The sequence below is a fragment of the Rhinichthys klamathensis genome, unplaced genomic scaffold, assembly GCF_029890125.1.
Source record: "Rhinichthys klamathensis goyatoka isolate OS25496 unplaced genomic scaffold, OSU_Roscu_1.1 h1tg000606l_1, whole genome shotgun sequence".
In the NCBI taxonomy this organism is placed as follows: Eukaryota; Metazoa; Chordata; class Actinopteri; order Cypriniformes; family Leuciscidae; genus Rhinichthys; species Rhinichthys klamathensis.
Window position 1 is genome coordinate 1 of NW_026607061.1, and position 23,872 is coordinate 23,872.

General features: G+C 37.0%; 4 protein-coding genes across 4 annotated transcripts in view; all 4 read left to right on the plus strand.

The window, feature by feature from the left end:
* Positions 1-418: 418 nt before the first annotated feature.
* On the plus strand, positions 419-4,115 carry LOC130075898 (spindlin-W-like; the record flags this gene model as incomplete). Its single annotated transcript, XM_056240715.1, is given in 5 exon segments — positions 419-493; positions 496-531; positions 534-575; positions 578-649; positions 3,632-4,115. Coding segments are annotated over 5 exon segments (425 nt in total), but the record flags the coding sequence as incomplete, so codon positions are not given.
* A 5,206-nt stretch (positions 4,116-9,321) lies between these two features.
* nxnl2 (nucleoredoxin like 2) lies at positions 9,322-10,668 on the plus strand. Its single transcript, XM_056240700.1, has 2 exons — positions 9,322-9,764; positions 10,413-10,668. Exons 1-2 carry the CDS (start codon positions 9,463-9,465, stop codon positions 10,579-10,581), a joined length of 471 nt encoding a protein of 156 aa, XP_056096675.1. The 5' UTR covers positions 9,322-9,462; the 3' UTR covers positions 10,582-10,668.
* Positions 10,669-12,733: 2,065 nt separating this feature from the next.
* wu:fb59d01 (uncharacterized protein LOC322379 homolog) lies at positions 12,734-16,669 on the plus strand. Its single transcript, XM_056240706.1, has 6 exons — positions 12,734-12,873; positions 13,623-13,817; positions 13,902-14,066; positions 15,865-15,930; positions 16,082-16,160; positions 16,259-16,669. The coding sequence occupies exons 1-6, from the start codon at positions 12,804-12,806 to the stop codon at positions 16,314-16,316; spliced, it is 633 nt and encodes a 210-aa protein (XP_056096681.1). The 5' UTR covers positions 12,734-12,803; the 3' UTR covers positions 16,317-16,669.
* A 1,985-nt stretch (positions 16,670-18,654) lies between these two features.
* Positions 18,655-23,872, plus strand: part of LOC130075888 (myosin-IIIb) — a 53,128-nt gene continuing 47,910 nt past the window's right edge. The window contains exons 1-4 of the mRNA XM_056240701.1: positions 18,655-18,871; positions 19,132-19,197; positions 19,295-19,425; positions 22,580-22,682. Coding sequence (XP_056096676.1) covers positions 18,770-18,871; positions 19,132-19,197; positions 19,295-19,425; positions 22,580-22,682 — 402 coding nt within the window. The 5' untranslated portion in view covers positions 18,655-18,769. The remainder of the gene's footprint in view (positions 18,872-19,131; positions 19,198-19,294; positions 19,426-22,579; positions 22,683-23,872) is intronic.

Here is a 23,872-nt window from a genome sequence, read left to right on the forward strand (position 1 = left end):
GCTTGTGTGTTAGGGCTCAATGTGTGAATGTGAATTTATTATATAATATTTTTAAAATGTTGCACTCATATTGATCCTAATAAATATTCTTCTCAATCACAAAATATCCATCACCTAATATTTAATGCTGGTTCACCATCTAACAAACTCTTATTGAAATATGTTCTGGTGTTTAATTCAGCTATGATCAATACCACATGTATGCTGGATTCTCTCCAAACACGAGCACTAAAACTCAATATGTCTTCAGTAATCTCTGATATCGGATGACTTTTGAATGTGGATTGGCTTATTTCAAGCACGGTTATAAACTCGAGCCTTGCTTTTTGAGTGAATTATTGTTCCCAGATTACTGCCGTGGATGATGTTTCCGATCCTTCCACTCATCGTGTGTCTTGCTTTCTCGCACATCTTTCAGCCTCGACACGCATCAGCGACGCCCACCTGGCCGACACCATGATCGGCAAAGCTGTGGAGCACATGTTCGAGACGGAGACGGCACTAAGAACGAGTGGAGGGGAATGGTTCTGGCCGGGCGCCCATCATGAACACGTGGTTTTACATCACGTATGAGAAAGACCTGTGCTCTACATGTATCAGCTGCTCGATGACTATAAAGACGGAGATCTGAGGATCATGCCAGACTCTAGTAAGTGTTTTTCAGTGCTGGTGATGATCGAAATTGAGTGTCTTTAAATTTGACTATTTGAAATCTCTAAATGAACTGTTAATAGCAGTGATGGGCCAATATGGGGTTTTCAGTGGATGATGGCAATATAGATATTTTAAGAGTTGCTCATGTCTGATAAAATGCTTGCATATACATGCATACAAAAAACAATTTTTTCCTTTCAGCCACTGTGGCAAGTGGTTATTCAAAGCTACTTAGCATTTTCACTGGCCCCAATTCTGCCATTGATACCATGGGAAAAAACTGCCATATAGATATTTTTAATATTATCTCATAATTTGGCAGCTGCTGTCCCTTTAAGACCTGACGCACCGATCCATTATACTGTTACACATGCGTTTTATTCTCAACTGTTACATTCAGTTAAAACATAACTGACTGTGTTTATGTGAATACTTGCCAAGACTGGCATTTTGACATTATTTTGTGTGTGTTTGACTGTTTAAAGGTGAACTAAGTAACTTTTTTACCTTAACCGAACAGCTTTGGAGTCATTGTAATGTTTATATTACTGATTTCGTGTTGAATGGTGGTCGTCTCGCACCCCCCTGGTGCCTGTGAGCCGCAAAACCACCCTTGCAACTTTGGGCCGGCGAGCCTGAGTGTTAGGAAGTATCGTGTGATATCAGGTCTCGCGAGGTAACGAATTGCTTTACGGCAAAAAAACAGATCTGATCAAATTCTGATAAAATGAGCATCAAACAGAAATAACCCAGCGCCGTATAAATGTGGTGTTGGGCGCGCGCAGCTCTTAAAGGGGCCACGCCTTATTTCCACTCGTTACAGCGTCCATCCTACTGAACAGGTACCGGTGTACAGGGGGAGGGGATCCGGCCGTGAGTGCGAGCCATCTCTGCGTGAGTGCTATTCACGACAGTACAAGTACTCCACAGCGACTCTAGGGGTCGCTGTTTGACAAAAACGGAATTCCTACATAGTGCTGCTTTAAGCTCAATATGCTACGAAAAATACTACGGAATTTAGTACTGAGAGGTGGCTTTATGTAAGCACACTTTGGGTGTAATGCTGTTAAATTGTGCCCAATCCTTCGCTGAAATTCAGGCCCTGTAACTCCAACCATTTTCAACAACAACAAAAAATGAGTGAGTGAAGAGAGACGGGTTTGTGTGTCACACGCTGTCAGAGAGAGAGAAAGAGCAGCTGGTATAGTGTATTGATTCTGCGGAAAATGAGTATTAAAAGCGGTTCAGGCATTTCAGTATTGATATGTATCAATTTACATTTGACAACACTACATTATACTTAGTTTATTGTTTCAGATGCCTTTTTGAAAGACTACAATTTAAAAATGTTAATAATATATAGGCCTGTCGCGATAGTCGATAAATCAATTAATCGCACAATAAAAAAAATAAGCTCGATAATTTTTACGGACGCGATAATTTCCATTTGCATGCTTGTTTGTTTTCCTCGTGTCTTTCTCTCTCTCTCTCTCTCTCTCTCTCTCTCTCTCTCTCTCTCTCTCTCTCTCTCTCTCTCTCTCTCTCTCTCTCTCTCTCTCTCTCTCTCTCTCTCTCTCTCTCTACCAAAGAGACTGGATGACAACTCTCGGTTCCTTAGCATGAACTAGAGCTTAGATTCTCTGCCCGAGCCTGAACTTGACCCGACCCGGCCCGACACTATCCTCGGGCCGGGCCCTTGATCTAGAGACGTGCACTCCCAACGCAATAGAGTGCGGCGCGGCACTAGATTTGATGGCCGGGCGCGGGCGGTAATGCACTCACTCTGTGTGTGCGGGCTGCGGGAGAATAAAACGATTCGCGGGACTCCCGCAAACTAGAAATATCTATGAATAAAACATATAAAAACGAATAGATTTTTATTCATTTGATGCAGAAAAGCAACAAGAACAACTAAAACAAAACGATTTACAGGCCAGAGTTTCTATTCATAACATGTTTGCAGCGATGAGCGATGTAGCCAATCACAGACATATGTGTTGACTTCTTGAACGCAATGGCCAATCAGAAGCATTTACGATAGACTCCCCTCACCGCTCAAAACTGACTTTTTGTTCAGTGCTGAATTCTGTATGCTGGCAAATCCTCGAATTATAACAAAGTGTGGATATTATGAAAGATTCATTGTGCAGTCAGCTTCATTGATAATAACAGAGATGTGTGAGATCGCGATGAACTGTCAGCTTTTTAGGAATTATTAAGCGAGCGCACATTCATTCGTGCCGAACCATGCACGCAGTAGCTGCTTGCTTTTATGTTAAATTAACACTGGTTTGTGTGTTAATGCTTTAATAACAAATCATTTAGGGTAGGGTCGGGTTTTGTTTACATCCATTTTATTTATTGTTTTTGGTATTTATTCAAGTGCATTTTTTGTTAGCAGAGACATTGCTTTTATTGTTTTTGGTTGTTTTGTTCATTTATTGTGGATATTTAAAATGTTTTCCATTTCCAGTGTTAAATAGTCTTTAGAAATAAAAGTTTATTGATCTTTGAAAAGGTGTACCTGCATTATTATGCCATTATCATTATTTTAGATGTAAATGGTCTCGGAACGACAATATTATCGTTTATCGCAATAATTTCTTGGACAATTTATCGTCCAGCAAAATTGGTTATCGTGACAGGCCTAATAATATATATAAAATTCAACCTGGCAAAGTGGCTAGTAGGAGTGACTGCGCTACACGCCACTGCTGAAATACACCTGTGGTCGGCGGGTGTTAATGTCAGGCCCTGTGTGTGTGTGTGTGTGTATGTGTGTTTGTGTGTATTTTCCGTTTCAATAGATTAAAAAAAAATCTTACAATTGAAAACAAATGTATTCTAATTGCGGTTTATTCATAATATTCAGTGATTTGTGTGCTGAATAGTTAATTGGTGCACCATATTTGAGCCGTTTTTATCATTTTAAAGAGTCATTTATATCTATATTTATGATTTTTCCCATGCGTTGCAGACGACTCGCCCCCTGCGGAGCGTGAGCCCGGAGAGGTCGTGGACAGCCTCGTGGGGAAGCAGGTGGAATATGCCAAAGAGGACGGCTCTAAACGAACTGGCATGGTTATTCATCAGGTGGAAGCCAAGCCCTCCGTCTACTTCATCAAGTTTGATGACGACTTTCACATTTACGTCTATGACCTGGTGAAAACATCGTAGGCAGCGAAACGCCCCGCGGGACGAGGAGAGGGGGTGGAGTTTCACGTAACCATGTGATTCACACAAACGTTTTTGCCAAAAGTTCTTTCAAAACATTTCTTGTAACATCTTCTGGAAATGGAATGGTGGATTACCACTAGTCAAGTGTCTCTTATTGTTGTAGGATGAACGGACATCACATCCCCCGACATACACGTAGCTTCATATTTCAGAGGTTCGTCTCGAGCATTTCCCATTCCTTCGTGATTACGAAGACGCGACGTCATGTTCACCGGGAAAAGCCCGGAGGTCTGGCCGCTAGAGTAACATCGTTCTGGGCTGCGTCGGACGTTAAAGCGTACATCTGTTGGACTGTTACAGCTCCGAAATCCAAGCTATCCCGGGAGAAAAGTCACAACAAAAAATGCACGAGGTGTTTATCATTTCAGACGTGAGAAACACAGGGGCCCATGAAGGATGTGGAGCAGAAAAAGTGTGCATAAAAGTGCCAGGAGTTGGAGGGCCGGAGGTCGGCGGTAGAAAGTGCCCTGGGAAAATGTTCCCGTTTTGTCTGTAAACAAGATATCCCGCTGTCCTTGATATCTTCGCAGTTTTAACCCTCCGTCGTCTTCTAGCTCATGCACTCACCCTCGCCAGAATTGCGCACACGAGCTCTGCTGTCATTTGTGTGAAATGAATCCCCACGACTTGTTTTTATGTATTTTGTTTCCTACTTTTTATTTTATATATATATATATACGTAAACATATAAACATTTATCATCACCTCGAGTAAATTCTAATGCAGCTTTTATTATCTCAAGCACTAAATTTAGAGGAAATCAGAGACTTGTTTTGTTTTCAGTGAATTACCACTTCTTTGGGGGGGACGTAATGAAACGTTAATATGAACGTTTATTTCACTTTTGGGCTTCATTAAACGTAAAAAAAAAAAAAGAAGAAAAAAAAAGCCCACTTATCATCTATCAGATTGCATAGTGTGGACATTTTCTCTTGGGTACTATCATTGTTACGGTGTAGATAAATGGGTTTGTGTTTCAGCACACGATTTTGTCTTTTCAGCGCTAATAATCGTACGGTTACCCAATGCCCCAAAGTATTTAGTGATGTTACAAAAACTAATCGCACAAAGTATTTAATCCCATACCAGTTAGAAAAATGCTGTTGCAATAATGAAGAAAGTATTCAGGAAATTTTTTGCAAACCATGCACCCTGTGACTTTTGCGTTATTTTTCTTTTAATTCTTTAATCTCTCTGCGAGCCTAAAACGTTTGTGCCTCGATATTGACTGTCTGGTTCCAGTATCGTTTTTTTATTCTTTTTTTTGTTTGTTTTTTTACATGTGTGTTTTGTCTGGAGGTTTGTGTGTTCCCATTAGACTTGTAATTGACTCGAAGGCCCCCTCCGAGGAATGTTACTATGTTTGAAGAAGCCCTCTCAGCTACATGTGTTCTGCATTATTTCAGCATTTTGTGCTGCTGCGTTTCTTCTTTCAGTTACAGCGTTCCTGTTTTAACACTTCACACTCGGCCGCTCCAGATACATCAAGCTTTTCTCTCGTCCTCGAGCGGACGGGTTGCAGAGATCCGCTGTTCTGCATTTGATGTGCAACACTAGAAGGGTGACACCAAGAAAAGCACAGGTCATATTTCACTCCGAAAACAAATGAATAGACATTGTAATGTGCAAAAAAAATTTGCTTTTATTTTCATGACATTTAAACGCATTGAAATTCTCATTCTCTAATGTGAGAAAACCTTTACTGTAATGCATTAATACTGTAATAAACCTTCTTTATCAGCATAAATCTAAATCTTTCCATGAAGTATGAATACTTTAAATCATTATTTTGAGGTTGAGTTTAAATGTGTTAATTGTCATGAAGATGTAAATACAATTGCTAAAAAATTATATACATGTATGTAAATGTGCTGTCAAATTGATTAATCGCATCTAACATAAGTTTATGGTTACATAATGTGTGTGTATATATATATAAATATAATTTTATATATATACACATTATGTAAACAAAAACCTTTAGGTTAGCTGCGATTAATCGATTTGACAGCACTCATTTTTATATATATATATATATATATATATATATATATATATATATATATAAATGTCATGAAAATTGTAATGCAAATGTCAAAAAACATTTATATAAATATGTGTGTGTATATATATCAAATGATTTTCGGGTGAAATGCGACCTAGACATTTCTTGATGCTTTTCATAAGATTCACCCAGCAAAGAAGTGCATAAAGATAGTTTTGATTCTCCATGTTTTGACCTTGAAACCTTAATGCAGGCGACACGCTCGGCTGGGCAAAAAAGCTGCGGCGCTCAACAAATGTAGTGACCTTAACGCAGGGGTAAAGTTTTGTCCTGGGACTGTTCTACTTTTCCTTCTCAAACGAGAGCTAGGTCACTATTTCGAGGCGTACGGGTCCTCACTGCAGCTCGCGCTACTCGCTAGAGTTGTCTTATTCAAATGGACAACGGACGTGTCAATATGCAAACGGAGACCCTCAGAAAAGACATACTCATGGGATTGGCCTTTTACATGTACCTACTGTAGTAATGTACTGTGTTTTGATGTCAGGTCGACGTGGGAAATTTACAACGGAGAAAAAAAAACCCGATGAAAACTAGACCGTTCTTTTTGCATGATATGAGTAGAGTTGTTCTCGTATGTTAGTGTGATGCATGTACCTGTCTTTTTATTTCGGCTATTCGTTCCCTAAATGAAAGGTTCTGTTTATTGTGTTGCTAATTGTGACGTTTCGGTTCTGGTTCTGAATCCATTTCTAAGTAAAAACAATAAGTATTTTATTTTCTGCTATGCTCTATAAGAACAAATGCACTGGTGTTGTGTGTGGCGTGCCAATCGAAGGCAAGGTACCGGTGTTAAACAGCATTTGAGGGATCATATCCTTTTGACACAGTACCACCGTTCTGCTACAGGACAAATTTATTTGTTTCTATAAAGAGTGCCATATTTAACAAAGAAACAGGCCTTATGCGATCGGGACGAAATCAAAAACGAATCTATATGTAGAGCGAGCTAATGTGTGCATATCACATATCTAATTCAACCTTGTAGATATAGAATTAGAGGAAATGCACACTTTAAACTACGTGGAGAGAATCGAACGTATGGTCCCTTTAAGATGCTGTTGCTCTTTAATTACTTTGTATAAAAAAAAGAAAAGAATGGACAAAAATGCAGTGCAATTTGATGATTGTTGCAGATACATGTATAGTTCAAATTTCATGTTCTTTCACATATAGGTAAATGGCTTCTATTGGACTGAATCTGTTTGTTTTTTTTCCTCTTTTTTTTTAACTTGTAGATAGTTCATTTTATTTTCATTTAAGTATAAACACATTTTAAAACCTGTTACTTAATGAATTAAGTAATTTTTATAATTATTATGTAAGTCTATCCTTATAAGATTAAAAAAGTTCATGTGAATGCGTGCGTCTGAATCTTTATCCAAATAACTGCTTCTATATGTCTGAACATTGGCCAGAACATTTTTTTTAATTCAAAATCTAGAATATATTAGTGGTTAATAGGGGTACCCTCATGTCACGATTCGATACATATCACGATACTGAACTCACGATACGATATTATTGCGAAACTCCAAGACATATGATAAAAGGTTAACAAAAAATGTACTGTTGATTAAAATGCTAACTTTGATATTACATTGTGGGTTTAAATGAATAGGTTTGGACTTGGTGCTGAAACCCAAGGACAATAGAGACACCAGAATAAAAATATTCATGATTCTGAAGCTGAAAATACAGAATTATTTTAGACGAATATGCTTGCACTCTGTCACTGACTAGATATATTTAAAATAATGTAGGCCACTTTTTACTGGTAACAAGATATTTGGCATTATGCTGACCCACAAATATTTCCCCATTGCATTGTTATACATTATATTCAACATTATGTATAGTAGTTTAATGTAATACTGACACTAAAACTCTGAAAAAATTGATTTTTTTTCTCACACAGTAATTTTTATTTTGGGGGAACTGTCCACTATACATATTGTCACTAACTACGATACGTATTGTTGCATTTTTGTATTGCGATATATTGTTACACCCCTAGTGGTTAAAGACAGGTTTTGAGCCTCAAGATCTGTCTGTGAATGTAAATCCTCTGAATTACCCATAAAATATTGTATATTAGAGAATACAAACTCTGATTTTAATGAGTGGAGAGACCTTTTACCTGAGATTATCGTTGATAATTCGGGCATCTGCTCAACAACACGTTCACCTCAGTTTCTGTTGACTGTCAGTGTCAAATTTGTTCAGTAATTAGAAATGAAAATTTAAAACAAAAAATTTGAATTTTTTTGTCCATCATAAGGTCGTCCCTCCTTGATCCGACTTTACAATGAATTATCTGTCTGTCCATATCTATCCATCTGGTTCTGTCTATATCTCTGTCATCTCGTCTGTCTGTCTTTCTATCTATCATATCAATCTATCTCATTCTATCTATCTATCTATCCATCCAAGGGACCTTTTTTTGAGGATTTCTTACTACGTACGGCTGACAACTGTGCACATAATCTTGATTGGTTTAATCAAATGTCCATCATAATTAAAGGAGAACTCCGGCGCAAAATGAACCTTTGGTCTAATAAAACATTGGTACCTAGTCAACCGTTCTCTTAGATTTGTTTTCATGATGATCGAATGTAAAGAGTTTTATCTCTAAAAACTGTTTAGCGTATAACTAAACCACGAACGACGTGCTAAGTGAGCTGAACTGTATGAAGTTCGGTGAACTTCTGAACTGTATGAATGGCGTTCGTGGTTTGACTAGTCGAGACTGTTTTCCAAAGATGGCTCCTGTCTGTATACACGAAGTGGACTGTCTTCATAAAATATCTTCTTATTAAACGGTCTGTACACTTACAAAGTTCTCAATGCTTCGTTTTGCATGTAGGGACCCTCATTATGTTACTGTGTTAGTGTGGGGCTATTTTGAGTCTTGTTAGTGGTATAAACTAGCGATTTATTTTTACTTAATAGATGCCCCCATTACTAGCGTTATACGCTAAACAGTTTTTAGAGATAAAACTCTTTACATTCGATTATCATGAAAACAAATCTCAGAGAACGGTTGACTAGGTACCAATGTTTTATTAGACCAAAGGTTCATTTTGCGCCGGAGTTCTCCTTTAAGTAGGGCGTCACTCCTTGATCCGGCGAACCCTTATCTCATTAATATTAATCACATAGCGTTGACGTTACTTGGCAACCACCTAATTTATATTCATGAGCCAAGCCACCTGACCAGCGTCTACTTACTAACGCAGCTGTCAGCGAATCAGCGGGCGAACGTCCCGTTGCGTTATTAATATTCATGAGTCAACCTCACCATAGTAGGAAGCGGTTTGTAAATACGCGTCCCTGTATCCAAAGCTGTCAAAGGACTCGCGCGGGATCGCAGTAAACATTGAGCAGAGCTGCTTTCCCGTATGTTAAACCTACTTAAGACACTTTTTACGACACATAGCAATACTTTAACTGTAATTTAGGCACTTCTCTCAGGTTACCTGGACGCGCAGCTGAGATCCTCAGCGATGGTCGAGGTGTTTTCAGGAAGAACACTCGTGAATAAAGAGGGAGATCTGGTGGATCCAGAGGAAGCTCTCAGGAATAAAGTGGTTGGCCTGTATTTCTCCGCTGGATGGTGTCCACCCTGCCGAGACTTCACTCCGCTGTTGTGTGATTTCTACACGGAGCTGGTGGAGGAGACCGAGCCTCCTGCACAGTTCGAGATCGTGTTTCTCTCCTCTGATAAATCCACTGAAGACATGGTGGAGTATTATCATGACATGCACGGGGACTGGCTGGCTCTGTCCTGGACGGATCCATATAAACAGTGAGTTGCCATTGCAAACAGTGAGTTGTCTATTGTGTGGTGAAGTGCCACAGTAACCTTACATTCTAGCTCTCTGTCTGTTCCTGATAAGAGGTTTAATGCACACACACACTTGGAGGATTATGTTTAAAATAGACAGTCTGTGTAGTCTCACTACATGTGTGCCATTATTGCACTAATCAGGTCATGGAAATCTGACTATTCAGATTTTCAAGGCTGGAAAAGTAATACAAATATTGGCATTTCTATAGAATATATATGTTCTGCATTTCTCTGAAGAATTGTTTAAAAAAAATCCTTATCCAGAACTACTCTGAACTAGTTGGCCAAAAGGTTTGGGAATCCGGACTAATAAACGAAATGTTCTGTAATTATTTTACATGCACCAAATGTATTTGTCACACCACAGGAATATTTAAACTAGTGAAGGCAATATCTATCCGTCTGTCTGTCTCTATTGCAATAATCATTTAAAATCTGAAAATTTCTGTTTGGTCAAAATGATGGTTCCTTTTATTTGAAACAAATCACATTTAAAGCTGTTTCAGATTAAAACAATTGCATGTTATGTTTTTACCTCAACTATCTGTTGATCTGAAGTGTCTGCATGTGTTTGTGATGCTGACGTGTTTTCTGCTGTTTTCCCAGTGAACTCAAGAAGAGATACAACATCACAGCCTTACCAAAGCTGGTCATCGTGAAGGAGAACGGTCAGGTGATCACAGACAAAGGCCGAAAGCAGATCAGAGACCAGGGTCTGGCGTGCTTCCGGAGCTGGCTCGAGGTGGCCGAGATCTTCCAGAACTTTAAAGCCTAGGAATCACACGGAGGTGTTTCCCGAATCACACTGAATTCCCGAGGGCTTTATCTGAAACATTTACCTGCAGAAAAGAGCCAGAACTTTTATATGGAGATTTTTTTCAGGACAACAATCCACACGACTAGTTAAAAGTTCCTTTCGTGCTACTTTGCCGAAGTTGGTAACACTTTACAATAAGGTTTCATTAATAGTTCAGTTAATTAGTTAACATGAACTAACAATGAACAATACTTCTAAAGCACTAATTCGTCTTAATTTCACCATTTACTAATCCATTACTAAAATCAAAAGTTATTAATATTATTTAATGGATCTGAGCTAACATGAACTATAAACAGTTGTATTATTATTATCTAATTATGTTAACAAAGATGTCTCACTGTTAGTTAACGTTAGGTAATGCATTATTTAATGTAATCTTATTGTAAAGTGTCACCCTGAAGTTTAAATGACTATTATTAAATAGTTTCACTCGTAGTGTATTTCAAATACTTTTGCTACTTATTTTTTATACAGCTGCTTTTATAAGAATCTATTTATGAATCTATTTTGGTTACTAAATAAGTGCTGTGAATCTATGCATCCTCTCTGATGTTTGTTACGTGCAGAATAGCAGATGTTTACTGGTTGTATTGTTATGGATCATCTATGCTTCCTATTCCTCTGTGTCTCATTAAAACACACAGATGGTCCTTCGAGAGGCTTTTTCCACAGCTCTCAGTTCACCGTCGGTCTCTGTTTTGCTTTCAGTTGCAAAACACGCACTAAACCCATTACTTCAGTGTGTCAACACCTACGTGACTAATGGAGGAATACTGTGCAGAGAAATGAGCTGTGGGATTATGATTGCTCATATACCTGACTAAGCAAAGCCTTTGAATTAAGATGAGACTAATCTGCTATTTCAGGGAATAAAACAATTCATATAGTGAATAATAATCAACTAATACAATACCTGCGTTTAATGTAATGAGACCACCCAATATGCACTTACATTTCTTTAAGCATCTGTTTAGTGTTATTGTATTTTTAAGTAATTGTTATTTTTTATTTAATTATTTCACTGCTGTGTCATGCCACTTTAATCACTTCTCTAAATGTGTTCTGTAGTCACATGTTTTTTGTATGCCTAAATGTTATTAATAAATACTACGAATATTAAATCATGAGTCATGACCTGTGGACGGGTTTGGCTGTGTCAATGACATTTATGGGCAAACGCCATGATAGTTTGACCTGAAACCTTCCTAAGTGAAACTATATCACACAAACTATACACACACTTACTTTATCAATAAATGAAAAGCTTAAAGGTTTGGAAATCTCACTAAAACATTATATATTTAAGTTAATATTTTTATGTAATATTTAAAATATTAAAATGGTTTAATATGTATCTGTTTTACCAAAGGTATAGGTATCTGTATAGTAGTCTGTTGTTGTTTTTTATTGGATTTTTCGTTTAATTTATAGTACAAATGTGTATCTCTTGTTAATTGAATAAACTTGGGTTTGCAGGAGAAACAAATGGCAAATGAGACCTTTCTAGCCATTAATTTCTATAAAATGTAAATGTTTAAATTAAATATATATTTTAAAAATATATAGACAGAGAGAGTCATAAAAGAATTTATTACAAATATTAAATATTTTATCACAGTTAATACTACTATATTTATTAGTGCGATCAAACCGATTAATCGCGATTATCACATCTAACATAAAAGTTTATAAATATGTGTGTATATCTATATTACATACACAGATTACACACTTACATTAAATACATACACAAGCATATATATATGTATATATACACACATACTTTTATGTTAGATGCGATTAATTTAATTGACAGCACATATACTGTATATATATATATATATATATAATATATATAAATATATATATGTACCACAGATTTTACCTAAAGGCCTAGGCCTAAATAAGTAATTTCTCAGTTTTATGTGCAATCATGAACAGGTTTGGAGAGAGTTGATCATTTCATTTGAACGAAACAGTACTTTATGAGACCATAAGAGGAGTCAGTGTCATGTTTTATGACTGAAACTGGCCTCAATGTGACAGAAACACACCCTGATCATAAAAACTGAGCTGATAAGAGGGTCTAAAGGACGTGAGCTGAGCTAGTCGGTGCAGATCGAACAACTGCTGGCGGTTAACTAGACGAATTAGAGTCAAATCTGAAAAATAGCACGATGAGAAGATCTACACTGTATGTTCTGGTGGTGGTTCTGGGATTTGGTGGCGTCTCTGCTTTTACAGAGGGTGAGTTTTTGTCTTACTGGAGTTATACACAAGGCTTGCTTTACAGGAAGTGTCTACACTGGGGAAAAGGGTGTAGGATGTACAATAAAACAATTTTCACTCAGATATCGCTGTTAAATTTGACAAATAATTAAAGAAATGACAAGTAAGATTGAATTAAACGTGAAATTTTGAAGTAGAACGATTAAATGTATTTTTTTTTTTTTTTTTTTTGTGAAGCGTACTTCAATCATATTTTTGTACAACTTCGAAAAATCATTTTTACAGTGTATTCTGTATTAAAAGTATTGTATAGTGTTAATAATTCTAATACAGATGAAAATTCTAATAGACATGAACTAGAATTTATTGTAAGTAATATGCCTTTGATCAATTTGCAAAAAAAAAATTTTTTTTCTCAAAATAGGCCTATTTTAATAGGCAAAATAACTACCCTAACCATAAACACATTATCAAAGCCACACATTTTGCCATATGTTAATGTATGTCTAAGGATAATAAAAGTGTAAACAGGTTTAGGCTTTTAAAACCACTCACAATATGGACACATTTATGCCATACTGAAAACAGCTCCGGTTGAGTTGTTTGCATCCTTGTTTTTTAAGTATTTAAATTATCATTAAAAAAATAATTCACGCATTTAAGCAAAGGCCTCTAGATCAAACATGTAGCCTATTAAAAATGTCATGTATGACGTTTCAGGTACACCTTTTGATGAGATATTAATGAATTATTTCTGTTTTTCTCAGCCCCAAAGTGCACAGACGTCAGAGATGAAGGAAAGGGAACGGAAAAGTTCTTGAGATATTCCTATGATTCCAAGTTACAGTTCTGTGTGCCTTTCTTCTACAAAGGACAAGGCGGGAACAGCAACCGCTTCGAAAGTGATAAAGACTGCATGATAACATGTTCTCCAAAAGGCAACCAGATCTACCCGACGGACGGTAAAACAATCACCAAGTAAATACCGTATTTGTTAATTTTACATGAGTGAATCAATGTTTTCTTCTTTCCCTCATGTTTGTCAGAAATGGCCTGTTCTCTGCCAAAAGACGAAGGCACCTGTTTCGCCATCATCCCAAAGCATTATTATGACAGTGAACAGAAGGACTGCCGTGTGTTCTTATATAAAGGATGCCAAGGAAACGCAAACCGGTTTGATTCCCGAGAGGATTGCCAGAAGCTGTGTCTCGGTTAGTTCAAGTCTCTTTTCACCGGTTTTTAATCAGCATGGAATCCCAAAATGTTGTTGAAATTACACTAAATTGAAGAGATTTCCTCTCAGCTCAGATGAGTTGGATATGGAGGAGTTTAGTAGGTTACGGTTAGATAAGGTTAGAGATTAGGAGGAAACTGCTGCTTTACGAAACTCAATGGCTCTAGATATAAACTCTATTTAAAAAAAGGGGAGGAGCTGTTCGATATGCAAAACTAATTATGTCAACACATTGAATAAGGCACTTCACTGGGCCTTTATATGTTACCCAAGTTACAGGGAATGTTCTGTCAATGTTCTCTTAAAGTTATGAACAAACATTATTCCAGTAATGTTAATAAAATGTTTCTTCAAGTTATCTGGTCTTTAATAATGTTCTCAAAACGTTAGCACAAAACGCATTGGTTATACGTCGTTAAATATGTTTTATACATATATACGTATACAATGCGTTTTTTTAAACGTTTTAAGTTGATTTTTTACTCTGATTTTTTTTTTTTATGTAAGCCTACTACTTTTTTCAGAAGTACATTCAAAGTACATTCAAAAGTATCCAATAATGTTTGCAAAATGATAAAATGGAATTTTCCTTAATGTTCGCATAACCAAGAAAAAACGTGAATATATTGTAAACTGTAATTTATTCCTGTGATCAAAGCTGAATTTTCAGCATCATTACTCCAGTCTTCAGTGTCACATGATCCTTCAGAAATCACTCTAATATGATGATTTGATGCTCAAGAAACATTTATTAATATCAATGTTGAAAGCAGTTATTTTAAATTGTAACAATATTTTTCACAGTATTTTTATTATTGTTTTTTAATCAAATAAATGCAGCCTCTGTGAGCATAAGAGGTTCTATAAGAAGAGCATAAGTACTTTTAAAAACATTTAAAAAATCTTACCGATCCCAAACTGTTTGAACAGCAGTGTATATAAGCCTATAGAGAGAAGATAAGATACTGTTCTGTTAAAGTTCCCTTTGTGAGGGAAGTTCTTTCACATCAACTGATGCAAGATTACCTGAAGTAAACTGGGAAGTCTAAATGTGAAAATAGTGATCAGATTTCAGCAACGACGCATTCAGTCGATCAAAAGTGACAGTAAATACATTTATAATTTTACTAAATAAATGCTGTTCTTTTGAACTTTCTATTCATCAAAGAATCCAGAAAAAAAATTATCAAAGTTTCCACACAAAAAATATGTTTTCAAAATTTTTAAAAAAAATATGTTTCTTGAGCATCAAATCATCATATTAGAGTGATTTCTGAAGGATCATGTGACACTGAAGACTGGAGTAATGATGCTGAAAATTCAGCTTTGATCACAGGAATAAATTACAGTTTACAATATATTCACATAGAAAATAGTTCTTTATAATATATTTTTTTTTAAATTACTGTATTTGGTCACATAAATGCAGCTTTGGTGAACATAAGAGTCTTCTTTGAAAACAGACGCTAGGCCTACACATGTATTCGGTGTTCAGCGATTCAGTGTGTGTTGTTCTGTTGTCCACCAGAGGTCAGTCTGTTCCGACTGTCTGATCTCACTGACTGTGTGTGTGTTGTTCTGTTGTCCACCAGAGGTCAGTCTGTTCTGACTGTCTGATCTCACTGACTGTGTGTGTGTTGTTCTGTTGTCCACCAGAGGTCAGTCTGTTCCGACTGTCTGATCTCACTGACTGTGTGTGTGTTGTTCTGTTGTCCACCAGAGGTCAGTCTGTTCTGACTGTCTGATCTCACTGACTGTGTGAATGTGTTTTCCAGCGAGATCCGGACGGCTGTTGGGAGCTGCAGATCTGCCAAACCCTGATGAGAAGGGTGTTAGTGCAGGTACACTCACTACTCATATAAGTGGTTTGGCATAAAAGGGCTTGATGTTTTAACTGCACGTTTCATTATTAATATGTTTACATTTCATCAATGAACCTTTATTGAAAAATGTCCATAAACACATTTGCATTGTGTATTTTTCCTCTCTCAGGGCTGATCGTGGGTGTTTTGGGTGGGATTGTGTTTGTTGGTGCTCTTATTTCTGCTATTGTGATGTTTGTGCTCCATAAGTAAGTATGAAGTGATGGAGGTGTTAACTGCAATAAGTAATTTAAAGTCATTTTACCATGATTGAGAGTGTCTCTGAAATGTTTCTTTTCATTCATAGGAAAAGCAAGAAAGCAGAAAGGAAGCCAGTGCCGACATCTGATATTGAAATGAAATAGATCTTTGTTCACAACATGTATCTGTAAATATGTTGTTAGTGCTTTTATACCCTTTATACTAGTCATGTTGGAGAAGTAACAGAACATTTGGGCTTAACTGATACATATATAGTGTCCATGATAACTTTTTTTTTTTGACTAGAAGAGTTCAGCCGTTACATATAAAAGCAATCCACCTGTTTTGTTTCATATGACAGCAGATATCTGATGTTTGAGTTTCACAAATGTACCTGATCAAATGTACTGTACTTAAGATGATGTATGATGTAACAAAAAAATGGCCTTTCTGTGTCTTATAATGTTTTTTAATGAGAAATTGATTTAATACAATAAATCAAGACCAAAAAAAGTTACTGTATTTCCCCCTGTATTTTAGTTTGAAACATTATTGTGCAAATACAAGCGTCTAAATAGCTTTAGTATATATATATATATATAAATGGTGACACAGTATATATATATATATATTTGGTGTGTATTATATCATTTATTTTAAAGTGGTGCATGTTTAAGATGGTGAATCAGTGGAAAAATACAGTATATATAAGAAAATACACAGTAACAGTATACAAAACGTTATTTTTATAGTAAATTAAATGACAGTGCAAATACCATGATAAAGAGATTGCGTTAATTCAAGTGTAATTTAGGCCTGTTCATTTATTTTGGTCACATGTGAAGGCCAATTTATTCACAACATTTTGAGAGAAACTGTCTAATTTATTCCAGAAGTGTCAATTACCTGACCATGATACATTATCCAACCCATGATGACCTGTTTCCATAAAACACACTGCGGACAGATACTGTAAAGTTATAAGAATCAATCATAAATCATATTGCATAACTGAAATGTGTGTAACCGACCCATAATATCCACCAGATAATGACGTGTGGATCAAATAGCAAAGTTAGAAATCTCGCACTGAATAAATCATTGATTCCCATTAATCTGAATATCCACCTGATTATCAACCAAAACAATGTTTTCTCCTTCTTAATGGTTTGAATTGAACTACAACAGTGTTATTTTAGCATTAGCTACCTATATTCAGCATTTATTAATATTGAATTAGCTTTTATTTTTACATTTTTCATTTCTTAAGTTTTTAGTTGACCACTGTGCTGTACAAAACCATGCTAAAATGATCTACATTCTTCAAAATATCTTCTTTTGTGTTCAGCAGAATAGAAAAATTCATACAGGTTTGAAACAACTTGGTGACATGGAAGCTTATTTCCGCTATCGAATAAAAAAAAAGTAAAAGATAATTGCAACTTTTTATCTCGCAATTCTGACTTTTTTCTCGCAATTCCTTTTTTTTCAGATTGCAGGATATAAAGTTGCAGTTGCAAATTATAAAGTCAGAATTGCGTGATATAAAGTCGCAATTGCGGGAAATAAAGATCTAAACTCGCAATTCTGACTTTTTTCTCGCAATTATGACTTTTTTTTCTCACAATTGCGACTTTATATCACGCAATTCTGAAAAAAAAAAGTAGGAATTGCGAGAAAAAAAGTCAGAATTGCAAGACATAAACTCGCAATTCTTCCTTTTTTTGCAATTCCGACTCTTTTTTTCTCGCAATTTTGACTTATTTTCTCATAATCAGGGGTAGGGGTAGGCTTGGTCGCGTGCGAGTTATAAAGTCTAATTCTGAGGTAAAAAAAGACTGACTTCATAACTCACAATTGCGACATTTATCGCATTGCGAGAAAAAAAAAGTCAGAATTGTGAGATAAAAAAGTCACAATTAACTTTTATTTTTTACTCCATGGCGGAAACAAGCTTCCAAATGAGGGTGAGTAATGATGACAGAATTTTCATTTTTGGGAAACACCATATCATTTTTCAAACATTATGGGATAGTTTTGAAAGTTCTTTGAACATTCTGAAACAAGTCGTAATGTTTAAAAAATGTTAGATGTTAGATTTTTTCATAAAAAAAACTATGAATGATGTTTAAATATTTTTTTTGTGTTAATCTTGAGAGCATTATTAAAACCAGATAACTTTGAACAAACATTTTATTGACTAAATAAATGTATACATCGTTAAAAAAATGAAAATATAAAAAAAATTGCAGGATTTACGATGCTGATGATGACGACCGTTAAAACGCGTCATCACAGTCTGTAAAAATGGACTGGATCCATCCATGATACTGTGAGGAAAGGGTTAATGATAGTGTAAATAGATGAGGGCGGGGGGAGAGAGAGAGAGACTCAAACAGCATGTAGAGAGAGAGAGAGAGAGGGAGGGAGAGAGAGAGAGACTCAAGCAGCGTTTAGAGAGTGATATAGAGAGTCGCGCGCGTGCGCGCACACAGAATCAACTGAATCAGCCCCTGCTGAAGTGAGCGACCGACCGTGGATATAAACACGAGCTTTTCTTTTCGAGACAGTAACATTTGACAGTTGGAATATTAACGTACAGTATTAGAGACGAAAGATGGAGGTAAACTTGCCTGAAGATCTGGCGAATCTGTCAGAGCTGGACGAGAAAAGTTTGCTGGAGGTTTTGACTGGACGTTTTACACAGAACCTAATCTATGTGAGTAAAATACTCAACTTAAGAAGGGTAAAAAGACCTAAAAAAATACCACAAATCAGTGTAAAGTGTGAGGTAAACCAGCTGTGTTCAAGGTTTATTATCTAGAGATTATAAAACAATGAGCTCTTGTTCTCTGGGACAGTTGTTGTTCACCCGCTGTATGTAAATGCTGCTGCCTGAACCTCATTTAACTTATGATCATTGAGACATCTAACGTTAACTGATTAACTGAATTAATAAGTATTTTTATGTATTTACAGACCTATATAGGAGACATCTTGGTGGCTATTAACCCATTTAAATATCTTTCAATCTATGAAAAAGAGGTAAGAATGTGTTTCTTTGGCTTATATAGATGAAAACTGTAGAAAACATGTTTAAATGAATATTTGAACTGATATTTTGACTCAAATCCATTTGCAGGTGTCTGAGCGGTATAAGTGCCATGAGAAGAAGTCTTTGCCCCCTCATATATTTGCTGTGGCAGATCGAGCATATCAGTCCATGTTGGGACGTCTGGCCACGGGACCCAAGAACCAGTGTATCGTGATCAGGTTTGTGTTGCAATCAAATGAATTCACCAAAACCAATGCTTTCTCCAGGAAAGGTTTCAGTAATTCTATATGGTCGTATGGTGACACGTGTCAGTACAGTATGAAATTCCTTGCTCAGTCATGCTTGTTTTCCCACGAGACATGCAGAGACAAGAAAATACATTTTTGGCATATCAAATAAGGCTCCTTGTGTCGGTTTCATTTGTAAACACAAGCAGAAATGTATAGACATGCTGTTATTGTTTTCAGGCACACCCTTCAGGCTGTTCTGACTTGAGTAACTTTAACACTTATTCAGATTTGGGAGTTAATCAAACTCCATTAGTCAAACAAATCTATCCTGTATAACCTTTAAACTTTACAACCTTCAGACTTTGCCTAATCATCATTCTAAGTTTGTCTTGTCGAACTTTCCTTGTCTAGTTTCAGTTTCATCCCGTATGATACTCACCTTGAAAGTTTCAGGTGGATATTAGTTTCTTGATTCCTCCATAACTCAATAGTATGAATGATAGCTCTACTCGTTACTGTATCCGGTATCATATTTAAGGTTTTTTCTACGTACAGGCTTCCTCCGAGACTCTGCAGTGCTGCTTTACCATTAGAGTAGTCGGCTTAATGTATTTCTCAGAAATGGAGCCTCATGGTTGATTTCTCAGATGCATTCTGTGTATTGATTGGGAACAGGGCAGTGCTAAAAACAAAAAGTTTATTTTCACGGTCTCTTGGTAACAGAATTTCTCTGGTTACGTAAACCGTAAACCCACAACCCTTAATAGAGCCCAATGGTGTCGTCACCCCTAGTAACTAACCATACAGCCGTCCATGAATGAGACCAGTACCAGTGGAGGGAGGCTGATAGTCTCCCAGACAACAGGGAAAGAATGCCTCTTATGCATACAATGACAAGGCAAGACATAAAAAACAGCCGTAGAAGAATGCCTGTTTCATTTTATATATATATATATATATATATACACACACACACACACACACACATTTTTATATATATATATATATACCACTATATAAAATTAACAATCTAAATAATTTAAATTCTAATGTGTTTTATATATATATATATATATATATAATATAAATACTTTTATTGCTGTGCTGTCTTGTTTACACACACACACACACACACACACACATACACGTGTGTATATATATATATATATATATATAAACAATATAAATAGAATAGTTCTAGAATAGAATTTATTTAAAGCTGCAGTCCGTAGCTTTTTTTGGGTTAAAAATGATCCAAAATACATATTTGAGAAAATACATAACCAGCCAGTGTTCAAAACTATCTGCTTGCCGTAGCTCAATTCAAAACTCGAAATTCGAGCATGTCTTTGCGTCATTACGTCACATCTGTACACATAAAGAAGAGGCTAGTAGGCTAGCCTATATGGCGTGTGAGGATGTTGGAGGTGGAGATTTATAGCCTTTTCTCACAGCACTTTATATAATTAAACTTATCAATTTGATGGCGGATCCAGAAAGGTTCAAACGACAATCACCAGTGACAACTAGAGACTCACCCGCTGTAAAATGCAAAAGTCTTCGTTCAGACTTCGGAGTGGCTACAGAAAAAGCAACCGGCCCATGCGAAAACAATGATAAATATCGGAAGGACATTACATGTAGTCACGCAATGCTGACGTTGTTAACATTAACAATTTGAGAACAAAGTATAATTTGCACGGTTTTGGGTGATAAGTGATTTTTAGATTTAATCAGCGTTCAGCGCGATTTACTGTAATGTCAGAACCAGAACAAAAGTGGATGTTTCTTACTTGTTCAGATGACATTTTCCGGTGAAAATTCTTATGTTGGTCATACTTCCAAAAAGAATAATCTGTGATTCTGAATGCCAGTATCCACACCGGCACGGTGACTGACAGCCTCACAGTCTCCTCAAACATTGTGTTCATCCGCGCTGTGCCGTGTCGAGGGTGTCGAACTACAACTCACGTAAAGTTGATAAACTTCGCGAATAACTGCAATTGCAGATTTCGAACAGAGATGGCGACAAAGAGGAAAAACTGCGGACTGCAGTTTTAATTTAAAGGTGCTCTAAGCGATGTCACGCGTTTTGTAGGCCAAAACATTTTTTGTCACATACAGCAAACATCTCCTCACTATCCGCTGGCTGCCTGTCCCCTGAACACACTGTAAAGAAACGCGATCTCTGTAGACAGCCCAGTCTCCACAAACAGCAACAAAAGCAAACTGCAGCGACCCGCTCCCTGAAACATAATAAACTGTTCCAGCCAATGACCGACAAGAAGGGTTTGGGGGTGTGGTTTGGGGGGTTAGGGCCGTTACATAGTCAACGCGAGCAAGCAACGCGAGTGACGCGAGCTACACGCTCCTTTTCATAGTACACAAGCAGACGCAAGCGTTACCGGCGATGCGTGAAATGCAATACACCGATCGCACAACAGCGGGTAGTGGAGTCTAGAGTCGGGTCACGTGATATTCAGATCAAAATAGCAACTGAAGAGGAGTGCATATTGCTGATTTTACATCGGTGGCAACAAAACAAGCTCACATAACTTTTCCTCTTCGCCCGCCATTGTATTCAAATCTTCTTCTTCTGTAAACATAATAATATACCTTTTTATGTACATTACTTCCAATGTCGCCCCCACCGACAACGCATAGCATCGGCGCGTCGCGTATCAAAAACTAGGATGACACATTTGGCTACGCATCGACGCATAATGGCGGCCGAAGCGTAGCGATGTGTAGCCTTGCGCACGCGTATGCGTACCGATGCGTTGACTATGTAAGGGCCCTTAGTGTGCGGATGAGGAGGAGGGAGGGTCTAGCTAGCCTCCGTTTTGTTTGACAATAGTTCGAACGTCAACAAGAAGTGACGTCACCCAGGATCGCTTAGAGAACCTTTAAAATAAGAATTTGTAAGCAAACCAAAACATCAGTATGTGTTGCAGTAATGAGAATTTGAAATTCTTAAATAACATGATTCAATAAGGTCAAAATCTTTTCATTTTGTCTATGTTTTTGTTTGCTCTTGTATCCAGATGTACTTGAGTTACCCTTTTGTAAGACTGTCCAATGGCACTAGCCTTTGTACCACTTTTATACTACAGTCTAACACGTGTATCTGTTTGTCCCGCAGTGGTGAGAGCGGCGCGGGTAAAACCGAGAGCACCAAACTGCTGCTGAGACACATCATGGAGCTGTGCAAGGCCAACTCTCAGCTAGAGCAGCAGATCCTGCAGGTAAGTCCTCTCAGGTGCATCTGCCAGCGTTCATTTGGATAAAGCCACCAGGTTTGCACAGATACATCAACGAGACGTGATGCGTGTTGAGATTTCCCGCTGCGTTCAGGTGGTCGGGTGTTTGATTTACAGAGAGGAAGTTGAAACTGCGCCCCACCCTGCTTGGTGTGTATGTGTTTTAAAGACACATGTGGTTTCTGACATATTCAAATGGTGGGTATATGGGGTGTGTTTAATTTGTTTGCTATAATGTGTTTTTGGGAATGGCTTAAAGAGTCCATGAAATCAGAGATTTGCGGCTTTCAGTTCATGTGCATGCTAGAGTGCTCCTAAAAGTTGACAATTATGATTTAGCTTGTGGTTTACCATTATTTTTATTTTTATTTTTTTGGTGGCTTAGACAGCAGGGTGGCCGATATAAATATGATTTCACACGGTTTAATTTAAATGATATAAATGCATATTTGAATGCTGACGAGATGAGAAAGTATTATAGCCTTTGCTTTTCTATCACTAATAATCGAAAAGCAAACGCTATAAAAGTTTTTCGTATACTGTTGACTTTGTTTAACAGCTCCGTCTAATAATTTATTATAAGTTATATGGAGAATGAATGCTCAGAAGGTTTCAAAATAATAGTCCCACATGCTGTCAAATTAAAAGCTTCTGACACATCAGCCAAGCAAAAAACTTATCGGCTTAAAAACTTAAAGTGCCAAATATCAGCCGATATATCGGCCTTGACACTTGGGCTGTTTTATCTGATCAAATGCCACCTTATAGTAGCAAATTAGGTTATTTTAGGCTAGCGACTACTTTTTATAGGAACAAGCTCTTTGATATGTCCTTTGTACATAAATACTCACGCAGTTTCATAAGGGTGCGACTGTAATATATTCTGACCGTCTGTCTGTAATTTGAGGTTTCGGTTTGGTTTGAGGAACAGATCTTCATGTGGTTATCTTCATCAAAGTGCATTTTTTCCTGGTTCGGTTTAGTATTGTGATATGATATCATCTTTTGCCTTCTGACCCTCCCTTTATAGGTCGTACCTGATACTATAAAACACATTTCCTTGTTGTCATGCTCACAATGAAATTTATATCTGCCACTCACACAATGTACACATTACAAAACATCCAGTTTCCAGTTGCACATGTCATGTATTTCTGGTTTCAACACGCAGGTTG